Consider the following 12,936-nt stretch of genomic DNA (forward strand, 5'->3'; position numbering starts at 1 on the left):
TTCCAGGCAGATGAGAAAACAATTTGTGTGTCCCCCAAGTGAGGTTAGCAGGTTTTGTATACACAGTATGTATCCATGTGGTACACACCTGTAATTCCAACTTCTCAGAAGTTGAAGACCACCTTTCAAGACCAGTCTGACTATTTGAGAAGACACTGTTGAGGTTTTCAAGTATTTTGTTATTAATAATTGACCAGGACGTTGGGATAAGATATGGAACTACAAATGAACAAACTCTAATGTGCTATGTCTAAGTACAGCTGTAACTAGTCGGTCTTTGAAGAAAAGAAAAATCCTTTGATGCTGAATCCCTTTATGCATAACGACTTTTAACGTATTGGATGCTCTGAGGCTCGCAAGAGGCCATTCTTGAATAAAGATGATAGCTGTCAGACAACTTCTGATTCTCCAGTAACTCTAGGTCACCTGAATAAAGTCAGATTCAGATCACCAGAGGTGTTAACTCTCAACTGTATTTTCATATAACCTAGTTGCCTTATTAAATTATGCCTAAGAATCAGTTACTTTTCCAATTTATAAGCGAGAGGAAGAAGGTCTGCTAGACTTCTCTCTCTTCTTAAGATTTATTTATTTATTATATGTAAGTACACTGTAGTGTACTTCTTCAGACACACCAGAAGAGGGCATCAGATCCTATTACAGATGGTTGTGAGCCACCATGTGGTTTCTGGGAATTGAACTCAGGACCTCTGGAAGAGCAGTTGGTGCTCTTAACCACTGAGCCATCTCTCCAGCCCTCTCTTTGTTTACCTTTTGTACAATTTTAGTTCCTGGGAAGACAATTTCTAAGGAACTGCTAACTGACCACAGCGCTTAAGTCAGCTCCTAACTCACAGGGAATACTAAAATACTTGCTCACACTGCTGCAGAAACCAACCCTGAGAAAGGAAGAAGAGGGCACACACTTCCAGGGCGCAGCGCAGGACCGATGAGGCTTGTCCTCTCTGGGTCTCCGTACAGGCTCCGTAGCTGCATCCTTGCTGGTCTCCCCGCCCCCTTCCACGTCAGCCAAGGACTTGGTGGAGCCGTCGCGGCAGCGGCTGTCTGGACCGGTAGTCGACGGTCCCACGGTTCCTTCCCGGCCCCCGCCCCTCGGAGCCAGGTATCGGCCTGGGCCCCGAGCTACGGGGTTGCGGCGGTCGCGCGGGGTCGGCGAGCCGCCGGATGGGGAGATGCCGGGCGCTTGACTAGGCCGCGGCGACGAGCGGTGGGGGCGGGGAGCTGGGCCGCGGCCCCCGGGGTTGTGGGACCCGGGTCTGCGCCGCCTGAGGCCCGGTCCTGCGAGATCAGAGGTCGGGGAGAGACGGCCGGGGCGCACCCACGGGGGACCCGCCACGGCGGAGGTGCCCCAAGGTTCTGCAGCGTCTTCGCTCGCGGGCCGCCCTCCTGGAGCAGATCCGACTGTGTTGTGTTGGCAATCACGGCCCCGTGACGTGGTGCTCCGGGTTGTCACTGTGGTGTGGACCTCGACTCCACAGCTTTCCACACCCTGGGCCGGGGAGTGGACGGGTACGGGGACTGAGTGATTGTCACTAGAGTTCATGGAGGGTGGAGGTGGGGAGAGCTGTGGAGATCGACATCTTCAGAAGCCACAGGGAAAGAACTTCAGACAGTATAAAGATCAGGACTGATTTACTGAATTTGTCTATTTTTTTTCTAATGATACTTATATTCATTTTTGTAGATTTTCCTGGCACCTTTCGTCCTTTTCATCTTGTATTGAATTGATTATAAAAAGAAACCATGACGGCAGCTGAGAACGTGTGCTATACGTTAATTAACGTGCCAATGGATTCAGAACCCCCTTCTGAAATCAGCTTAAAAAATGACCTGGGTAAATAGTTTCTTAACTCAAATAGGAATTATTTTAATTGATAGATTAAAAACATAAAAATTGGACAAACAAATGTGTTTTAATACATGTCTGTATTGTGTAATATATAAATCCTGTCAAATATAATTATCTCAAACATTCATCTTTTCTTCATAGTGAAAACATTTCATATCCTTTCATCGAGATTTTCTAAAATATATAGTATCTAGTTGTTAACTGTAGTATACAATATCATACCAGAACTTTTTATCTTGTACTCAGTAACCATTGATCAGCCTATCCTTCCTTCCTTCCTTGCTCTCCCCCCAGACTCTAAGAACCACAGTTCTTTTTATCTTTTCTTTTCCATTCCTGAATAATGTCTTCTTATTTCCCCAGGCTGGCCTGGAACTCACTAATAGGTCAGGGCAGCCATAAAATGATCAGTCCTCTTAATTCAGGCTGAGGTTTACAGGCACAGGTCACTAGTCACCTTTTACTTTCAACTTCTGTGATGATGTAAATTAATACTTCTTAACATTTTTCTATTCTCAACCCCTTTTCACCTGAGGAAGTTTTTTTAAATAATTATGTGTGTATGTGCACAAACATGTGCAAGTTATGTATGTATGTTGTATGTACTTAAACATGAAGGCTAGAGGTAAACTGTGGGTACCGTCCTCAGTCACAGTCCACCTTACTTGTCTTTTTAGACTTTCGATTTTTAATAAGATTTATTTTTATTTATTTATTTATTTATTTATTTTTAATTTGTTTATTATATATAAGTTCACTGTAGCTGTCTTCAGACATGCCAGAAGAGGGCATCAGATCTCATTACAGATGATTACAAGCCACTATGTGGTTGCTGGGATTTGAACTCAGGACCTCTGGAAGAGCAGTCAGTGCTCTTAACCACTGAGCCATCTCTCCAGCCCAAGATTTATTTTTAATTATGTATATCGGAAGGTGCCCATGTGTGTGAATGCCTGGAAAGGCCAGAGAGGTAGGTTCCTCCTGGAACTGGAGTTACAAGCAACTGTGAGCCACTTGTGTGTTCTCTGCAAGAGCGTTATGTGCTGTTAGCCACTGAGCTGTTTCCAGTTCCCAGTCTTATTCTCTACAATTTATATAGTGGGAAGTGGGGAGACAAACATGTGCAGCACTAGTGTAGCTATCACAGGGCTTCTCGAAGGTGTCGGCTCTCTTACCATGTGAGTTTCAGGCTTGAACTCAGGTGGTCAAGCTTGGTAACAAGTGCCTTTTGCCTGCTGAGCATTCTCTGGTTCCCTTCACATTACTTTTAGACACAGGATCTCTCACTGACCCTGAAGCTTGCTGTTTTAGCTAGACTACACAAGCTGGCCAGCAAGTCCTAGTGATCCTCGTTTCCACCTCCCCAGTGCTAATATTATAGGCATGTGCTGAGTGCTACAGTTGGAACTCAGATCCTCATTGTTTATGTGGCCAGCACTTTACTTACTGAGCCATCTCTCCAGCCCCTCCAAACAACTATTATTTTGTTTTAATTAATTAATTAATTAATTAGAGTCAGGATTTCTCTGTGTAACAGCCCTGGATCTCCTGGAACTCACCTTGTAGACCAGGCTGGCCTTGAACTCAGAGATCCACTAGCCTCCTAAATGCTGGGATTAAAGATGTGCACCAGTATGCCCCCATGGAAAGAACACTTTTTAGATCATACATTATGATAGCACAATTCAATCATAGGCTAATTTGATACTTACACTTAGGAATGACCATAAGTAAACATTAAAACTCTACATCATATAATTAAACCAAAATCCTTGTAAGTATAGTAAAGAGCATTGCAGCTCATAACATACAGTAGCTTGGAATCTGAGCCAAGGCACTTCAAACAACATTATTTGGTACTACGTGTTATAAAGGTATGTCCAGTGTAATGTAAACATGTCATGTGCTCAAAACTAAGGCTACAGTGAAGTCATACAGTGCAATACAGGCAAATGCTACTAGAAATGCTGGATTCCTTAAATGATTTTGAATTGTGTGTGTGTGTGTCTTTGTCTGTATGCTTGTTTGAAACTTAACTGATGCCAGATTCTATGCTCAGTTGTGCTGCCCCAAATTGAGTTGTGACTCACAGCTTAAGAAGTTAGGATCAGGGGCTAGAGAGATGGCTCAGCAGTTAAGAACAGTGACTGTTCTTCCAGAGGTTCTGAGTTCAGTTCCCAGCAACCACATTGTAAGTCACAACTATCTGTAATGGGATCTGATGCCCTCTTCTGGTGTGTCTGAAGACAGCTACTGTATACTCATATAAATAGTTAAATCTTAAAATAACAAAAACAAAAAACAAAAAACACCAGTTAAGAGCACAAGAGGACCAGGGTTTAGTCCCTAGCACCGACATGGTAATTCTGGTTCCTGTGTATATAATCTTCTCTTCTGGTCTCCAAGAGCATTACAATGTTTGATCCACAGACATACATTCTAGGAGAAACACCAATACACACAAAATATAAAATAATTTTTAGAGAAAGAAGGAGCTGAGATTAGTCCAGGAAGATGGCTCAGAAAGTGGAAACTTTGCCATCAAGCCTGACAAACTAGTCAGATCTATGGGACATGATGGGAGAGAAAATTAGCCTGAAAGTTGACCTCCATGTCCATGCTGTAGCATATGTGCCCACGCCCAAATACACGTATAACAGTAGTTAAACTTTAAAAGACAGCTAAAATCCAAGTAAATGTTGGTAGTTTGTGAGAATGGAGAAATCAAGAGACTCGTTTATCTTTCACATTCGCTTAGAGTTAAAAGTGCTTAATTTTTCTAGAGTTTTGCTAAATATATTTTGTAAGTTATGTGTGCTTGTATGTGGATATGTACACATTAGTGCAGGTTCTCCAGTAAGAAGTGGGTATGTCTAATCCCCTGGAGCTGGGTTATTTGGTGGTTGTGTGCTGCCTCACATGGGTGCTAGGAACTGAGCTCAGGACTTCTTTAAGAGCCCTTAACCACTAAGCCAGTGATCTTCAGCCTCCCCTCTAGAATTTTTAAGAATGTCTTTAGTAGACCTTTAGTCTGGGTTTACAGAAATAGGATAATACCCCAGTCTACTAAAGCTAAAGTAAAATAAAATCATTTAATTACTTGTTCTTTAAAATATTATAATTTCTTACATAGTCTAACATATGATATTTAAATATAACTGACAATTTTCTGTTGTTTATAAGTTGGTATAAATAAAAAAATGAAGTTAATACTAAACTAAACATGAGCATTTCCTACATGTTTTTATTTTCATTTTGAAAACATTTTTGCAAAAGAAATAGGCATATGGTTTGAAGTTTGAAAATTCTTGCTCTGCTCCTTTAAAGTATATACAGGCCATTTCTAGAGATACGTACTTGTAGTTCTAGCTGCTCAGAGGGCTGGAACAGTAGGTCACAGTTTTAAAACTAGTCTAGGCAGCTTAGGCTCTATCCTGCTTAAGTGAGTAGGGGCTATGGGCATTGTTAACTGTATAGCACTTGTCAAGCACTCAGGAGACTCTGAATTCAGTACACAGTACTAAGTAGGAACAGGTTGTGCTGTGTGATTGGGGTTGAGGACAGGTCTTACCTTATAGCCCTGCCTAGAGCTGGCCTCGAATTGAAGATTGACCTGTTCTAATGTCTCATGTGCTAAGATGCTCTGTGTCTGCTACCATGTGGTACAGCTATAAGTTCAAGGACTCTACATTAACTCAGTTGGTTAGGGACCAGAAGTCTAATTCAGTACTTTCAGATAATATATAAGGTATCTGGGATTCAAAGACAAAATAGTCACAAGCACATTGTTTGGATTTGTAACCTTGTTACCACAGTTGATAGTAAATTTAGTTTGTTTTGTTCATAGCTTTTTAAACTATCTGAGGAACTTAGTTTTGAAATAATTGTGCTTCTTTTTAAATTATTGAATCAAGAGAAAGGCGATGTGAAGTCAAAGACTGAAGCTTTGAAGAAAGTGATCATTATGATTCTGAATGGGGAAAAGCTTCCCGGACTCCTGATGACGATCATTCGTTTTGTGCTGCCTCTTCAGGATCATACCATCAAAAAGTTGCTTCTGGTCTTCTGGGAGATTGTTCCTAAAACAACTCCAGATGGGAGGCTCTTACATGAAATGATTCTCGTGTGCGATGCATACAGGAAGGTAAAGTTGCTGTAATGAGTACTATTAGTCTTCAAAATTAAATGTTTGAAGAAATGAAAATTACAGATATTTATTATTAAAGTTATAAACTCAAAAATGTGTTCAATCTATGGCCTTTAGGCTTAGACTGTCTGAGGCTGGGGCTAGCTGTTAATGCTGCCAAACATATATTATCAAATATATTATTTATATATTTTATAGATAATATAGACCTAATATATTATCAAATATTTTTTTGTGGATTTTGGGATGGATTATTTGGTTTGCTTTTCTTGGTAACTATAGCATTAAGTCTTAGAGTAAACTTTGTAGATGACAATGTCCTACCATAATATTAAAAGTTTGGATATGCTTACAAAATTTACTGTTTAAAAAATTATTTTGTTGCCTTTTGCAACATTTTCTGTGTATTTCATATGTTATTAAAAGACAGTGGTGAAATGAGTAAAAATTGTTTTAGTCAAGAGGAATCAGAAAGAAATCAATAATCTAGGTCTTTTTCCTAAATCTAACTTTAATTTTTTTCAAATTAGGAAGTTTTACATTTAATACTTGATTTTTATAAAACTTTGGAACTTAAGCCTATGAGATGACTTAGCAGATAAAGTGAGTTTGACTCCCAGGACCTCTGAGTTTGTGCGTGTACACACATGTATACACAAAGAAGTCAATGTAAGGTTTTTTAAAGCTGAAACTCAGCCTTTCTTGCTGTGATTTTTCATCAGGATCTCCAGCATCCTAATGAGTTTATTCGTGGATCTACTCTTCGTTTCCTGTGCAAATTGAAGGAAGCAGAATTGCTGGAGCCTTTGATGCCTGCTATCCGTGCTTGCTTGGAGCATCGGCACAGCTACGTTAGGAGAAACGCTGTTTTGGCTATCTACACCATCTACAGGTGAGGACAGGGCTCCTTGGCTTTATCTCTGTTTTCAGTGCTTTAGATCAGAGGCTCCGGTGTGGTTGGCTACAGGATGTATATACTTGTAGATATGTGTAGATATGTTTTACTATTTTTTTTTCTTACTGTCATTAAATGTTATCATGGAGAAGTCAAAAAGATCCAGTATCAGTCAGCTTGAATGGCACAGTGCCACTTAAGATTATTGTAAGCTTTCTAGTTTAAGACCATAACCATTATTCCTCATCGTATTGCTGCAGTTCACTTAGTTCATTTATTCACTTGCTAAAGGCATTGCATTTTTTACCTTGTTTAGAATCCTCATTTTAAACAGTGTGGGTCCTGTCTTTGAGGCTTTGAAGAAAGATGATTTTGGTGAAAAGAACTGTAATTCTTAACTGATTCTTGTTATTATAACAGTTGAAAATGTGCCTGGACCATGTAGTGTGTCCTCTAAGACCAGCTTCTAGGAAAACTGAGCCAGGAGGAGGATGGGTTTGAGGCCAGTCTGAGCAACTTAATGAGTCTCTAAATAGAAAAGGGTTGGGGATGTGGCTCAGTGGGTATTTGTTTAGCAGGAACAAGGCTTTAGGATGATCATTAGAGTAAAATAATAAAGCTGAAGATGTTGAAATTTAAGGCAACTTTAAAGTTCAAAGGCAGCTAGCTACTAAATTGTTAAAGTCATGGCTGTCAGTCCATTTAGAAGTAGATAGAGCTCAGTAGCAGAGTCCTGGCCTAGAGTGTGTGAGCTGGTCCTGGGTTAGATTCCTAGCACTGCCACTTTAACTGGGATGGATATTCATTATTTTGTGTCTGTGCATGTGAGTACATGGACATGTGTATATGAGTGTGTGTGCTCACGCCAGAGAACATTAGATATTGTTCCTCAGGCACCATCATCCTTAACTTTGACATGAGGTCTCTCATTGTCGAGGAACTCGCTGAGTATTTAGGCTGGCTGACCAGAAAGCCCGAGGTATCTTCTTGTCTTCACTTTCTGAGCACTGGGATTACACTAGAGTGGCATCAAACTCACTGAGTTCCACAAGCCTCTGCCTCCCAAGTGATAGAATTAATTAAAGGCATGTACCATGACCCAGCTTGGCTTTTTTAAAATTAAGATTTATTTATTTATCTTATATATGAGTGTTCTGTCTTCATGCATATCAGGAAAGGGGATCAGGTCCCATTACAGATGGTTGTGAGCCACCATGTGTCTGGGAATTGAACTTAAGACCTCTGAAAGAACAGCCAGTGCTCTTAACTGCTGAGCCATCTCTTTGTCCCCCACCCCTTCCTTTTGTAACTTTAGTTCTTGGGCTAGAACATCGGTCTGTGAGTACTTACCAGCTAATATTCACTCCCTGGAATATTTTTATAAGCATCTTTGCTCTTTAATATGTTACTTGGCTGAAACACAATTGTATTTATTTTATTATTATGCTATATGTTGACAGAAGTAATATTTTGTTAATAATATATTGAATTCTTGAATGTTACCATGGGCACTATATATATTTCAGAACTTTAAAGCACATACAAAAATGGCAACAGTTAAAAGACAATTGAAAATTTGATTTTTGCTTTATGTATTTTGGGTATTCTGCCTATATGTGTATATGTTTACCACTTATATGCCTAATGCCCAAGAAGGCCACAAGAGGGCTTCAGACACATTAGAAGTGGGGTTACAGCAATGGTGCGCCATCATGTAGGTGGTGAGAGTAGAATCTATGTCCTCTGGAAGAGTAGCCAGTGCTCTTACCCACTGAATTTTCTCTCCTGCTCCTGAATATTATTCATTACTTTTATATTTATCATTTTATGTACTATAAATACCTCTAAGTTTCTAAAATAGTGTTGTTAGTAAATACACTGCACAGATAATGAAAACAGACTGTTCCCTATGTACTTAAGAAAGGCTGTAATGTTGTAAAATTGACACTATGTTAGCTTAATAGATGAAGTTTTAACTATGGTTTCTTCTCCTGCTTCTAATTGATGTACAATTCCAAAAAACAAAAGTTTTATATTTTAGAGTTTAAGTTTTATGCTGGTGATGTCTGGAAAGTAACTGAAATAGGAAAGTGGGCATTTATTTAATATGGATGTTACCTGTTTCATTTAAAGAAATTTTGAACATCTCATACCTGATGCTCCTGAGCTGATACATGATTTTCTGGTAAATGAGAAGGATGCAAGCTGCAAAAGAAATGCATTTATGATGCTAATACATGCAGATCAGGTAAAGCACCTCAAAATACATCCTCACTATAGTTAAACAAAAATTAAAAATAGGTCCTCAGTGTGTTTTCTTTTTGTTTTGGTTTTTTGTTTTGTTTTGTTTTGACACAGGATCTCACTATGTAGCTCTGGCTGTCCTAGAACTCACTATGTAGATCAGGCTAGCCTTGGGCTCACAGAAATCCATTTACCTTTGCCTCCCACATGCTAGGATAAAAGGTGTGTGCCATTAAGCCTAGCCTCAGCAGATAGCGTGTTTTTTAATTAGTAGGTTGATTTGGAATACCTGTGGTTTGAGGTCTTTAGAGTAATGTCCAGATTAGCCATGGCTACACAGAGCCATGTCTTGAAAATTAAAAAAAGGTATTAATGTTTTTACTGAAGAGATATTAAGGTCACAGTTCTGTGTATATGTTGTCTGATCATGAGTATACCTGGGAGGTTTTTTTTTTTTTTTTTTTTTTTTTGTCTCAGTAGTAGAAATGCAGTTATACTCTATTCATTTGGGGATTTTGAGACAGAATCTCCCTGTGTACCCTGCTGGCATAGGGCTTGCTGTGTAGATCAGATTGGCCTCAAATTTGCAGTGTTCCTTGTGCTTCTGCTTCTCAGGTGCTGGGGTTATAGGCACATGCCACCATACCTGGTTTAGAAAAAACATGCATAAACAGCTGCTTTATTTCAATTACATGACTATTTGCAATCATATAGGACTTCAGACTTTTTCCCTTGGCTTGCCAGTTAAAAAAAATTCAGATCACACATCTGTGCCCCATTCTAGGAAATGTTTTGATTTTCTGATATATATTATTTAGCTTCTTCCTTCATTTCTTTCACTTTTTTTCCCTTAGTTAATTCCTTTTTGCTTCAGTTTCTTCGTGTGTGTGTGTGTGTGTGTGTGTGTGTGTGTGTGTGTGTGTGTTGTATTAATTCATTATACCAAATGAGGAGTCTGATAAATATACTCTTAATTTTTTAGGATCGAGCTTTGGATTATTTAAGTACATGTATTGATCAAGTTCAGACATTTGGAGACATTCTGCAGTTGGTTATTGTTGAATTAATTTATAAGGTAAGAATGATAATTTATTAAAAAAAAAAAAAAAAGGGTAGCGGATAGCTAAACCAATCCTATACAATAAAGGAACTTCTGGAGGTATTACCATCCTTGATTTCAAGCTGTATTACAGAGCTGTAGTAAATAAATACCAAGTGGCTTTGGCATAAAAACAGACATGTTGATCATTAAATCAAAGACTGAAACATAAATCTATACACCTATCTATGGATACCTGATTTTTGATAAAGAAACCAGAAATATGCAATGAAAAAAAGCATCTTCAACAAATGGTGTTGGTCTAACTGGATGTCGCATGTAAAGAATGCAAATCGATCCATATCTTTCATCCTGCACAAAACTCAAAGTCCATGTGGATTGACGTCCTCAACACAAAACTACATACACTGATCCTGACAGAAGAGAAAATGGAGAACAGCCTTGAATGCATTGGCACAGGAGACAACTTCCTGAACAGAACACCAGTAGTTCAGGCACTAAGATCAGCCATTAAGAAGTGGGACCTCATGAACTGTAAAGTTTCTATAAGGCAAAGGACAATCAAAAACTTCAACAATTTCACATCTAACAGAGGACTAATATCCAAACTATATAAAGAACTCAAAAAAGTAGATATAAACAAACCAAATAATTCAATTAAAGGGGTTTGGGGATACAGACCTAAACAATTCTCAACAGAGGAATTTCAAATGGCTAAGAAGTACTTAAAGAAATGTTTAACATCCTTAGCCATTAGGAAAATGCAAATCTAAACAACCGGATTCTGTATTACACCTGTCAAAATGGCTAAGATCAAAAATACAAGTGACAGCTTATGCTGGGGAGGATGTGAAGCAAAGGAAACATCCTCCACTGCTAGTAGGATTGTAAACTTGTACAGACACTTTGGAAATCAATATGGTGATTTCTCAGAAAAATGGGAATTGTTCTACCTCAAGACCCAGCTATATAACACTCCTGGGCATATACCCAAAGAACACACCATTCTACCACAAGGACACCCAACTATGCTCATAGAGATCAGGGGGCCTATAGGGGTCTGACCTAGGTCCTGTGCATATATGTTATGGCTGAGTAGCTTGGTGGTGTGGGGAAACTCCTAACAGTGGGAGTGGGGCCTATTTCTGACTCTTGCCTTTTTCTGGGACCCTTTTCCTCATACTGGGTTTTGTTGTCCAGTCTTGACATGATTGATGTATGTGCCTAGTCTTAGTGTGTATCTTGTTATGTCATGTTTGTTTGGTGTCCATGGGAGGCCTGCTGTTTTCTAAGGGGAATTGGAAGGGGGTGGATCTTGGGGAGAGGGGAAGTAGAAGGGAGAGATGGGGGGGGGGTGTTGGCAAGGAAGGGAAAGTAAGGTTGGGATGTAACATGAGAGAATAAAAGTTTCTTAAGAATGACAATTTATGATATGTAAATCAGCAATTTAAGACAAAAGTAAATAGTCTTATTCTGGAATATTCCTCAATTACTCTTAGGATTTTTTAACTTGATATTTTATATATTTATTGTGAGCTGGTGGCATGCCTTACGAGAACTTTTGAGGGTCACTTCTCTCCTTCCAGTGTGTGGGTCCGAAGGATAGATAGAACTTAGATTATCAGACTTCGTGGCAAGTGTCTTACCCCTTAGTCATCTCACTAGCCCCAAAGTAATGTTTTTATAATGGAGACATTATTAAATATCTTACTTTATACCTTCTTAAACCCCTTTTTAATGCCTTATTGTACTTCCCAAGTACTTGCATCTATTCTTTTTAAACCTCTATAAGAAGTAATTTGTCAGTATAGCTCAAACAACTCATTGTGTACTACCTAGTCATTAAGTGGATTATGGATAAGGCTTTAGAATAAAATGCATAATTTTTATTATACATCAAACTGTTTCAAAAAACTAAAAATTAATAAACTTTATAAGCATTTAATTTTTAAAGAGTGATTAGATGGAGCCAGTAAGGTGGATCAGTAGGCAAAGGCGCTTGGGTATCCTAAGTTTCATCCCCAGAACCCACATCAAGGTGGAAGGAGAGAGCTAAGATACCATCCAACCACACATATATGCACAACCCTTTGCTCCCCCCATGTCATAGACACAGATAAACAATAATTTAAAAGTGAAGCAAAATGGAAAATACTGCTTCAGAAACATTGTGAGTGGTGCAGTTTTAAGGTAACCTTATGAGCAAATCTGTCAGTACTACTTTTCCAATGATATTATCAGTGCTCTACAACAGTACTGACCAGCTAATAACCCTTGAGTGGCTTCTGAGTTAAGTGGAAGAAAAGGGACATAACTTTCTCACTATGAATCAAATACTATAAATAATTAAACATTGATGCTATGGTTTGGATACAGTTTGAGTGTGTCCTCAAAAGTCTTGGATCTCAGTGTGTGTCAATAATAAGTGATAACATCAGAGGTAAAACCTAGTAGGAAGTTACTGGGGTACACTGCCCTCAAAAGATAAGTGATTCCCTTAAAACCCTGAGGTAGTTCTCAGAGGACACTGTAGGAAGAGCAAACCCTGGGGCCTGAGCCGAAGCTCACTACTAGAACACTGTCTGGTATACACAGGCACGGGCCCTGAATTTGCCCTTAGTACTGTTAAAGCTGGGGGTGGGTCAGTACTTTTGTTTTTGGGGTTTTGTGGAGGTTGGAGAGCAGAGTCTTGGCTATGTAAGTCAAACTAGCCCTGAACT

At 39.2% G+C, this 12,936-nt stretch overlaps 1 protein-coding gene across 2 annotated transcripts in view; it reads left to right on the forward strand.

Annotated features, from left to right (window-relative positions):
* Positions 1-1,036: 1,036 nt before the first annotated feature.
* The window catches only part of COPB1 (COPI coat complex subunit beta 1), a 33,922-nt gene continuing 22,022 nt past the window's right edge, over positions 1,037-12,936 (forward strand). The window contains exons 1-6 of one of the 2 annotated variants that reach the window (XM_080912135.1): positions 1,037-1,123; positions 1,706-1,855; positions 5,785-6,014; positions 6,740-6,909; positions 9,046-9,160; positions 10,139-10,231. In XM_080912135.1, coding sequence (XP_080768261.1) covers positions 1,765-1,855; positions 5,785-6,014; positions 6,740-6,909; positions 9,046-9,160; positions 10,139-10,231 — 699 coding nt within the window. In that variant the 5' untranslated portion in view covers positions 1,037-1,123; positions 1,706-1,764. Of the gene's footprint in view, positions 1,124-1,705; positions 1,856-5,784; positions 6,015-6,739; positions 6,910-9,045; positions 9,161-10,138; positions 10,232-12,936 lie in introns of those variants that run through there. The other variant, XM_080912136.1, reaches the window with a different exon arrangement.

This window comes from Micromys minutus (genome assembly GCF_963924665.1).
Source record: "Micromys minutus genome assembly, chromosome: 2".
In the NCBI taxonomy this organism is placed as follows: Eukaryota; Metazoa; Chordata; class Mammalia; order Rodentia; family Muridae; genus Micromys; species Micromys minutus.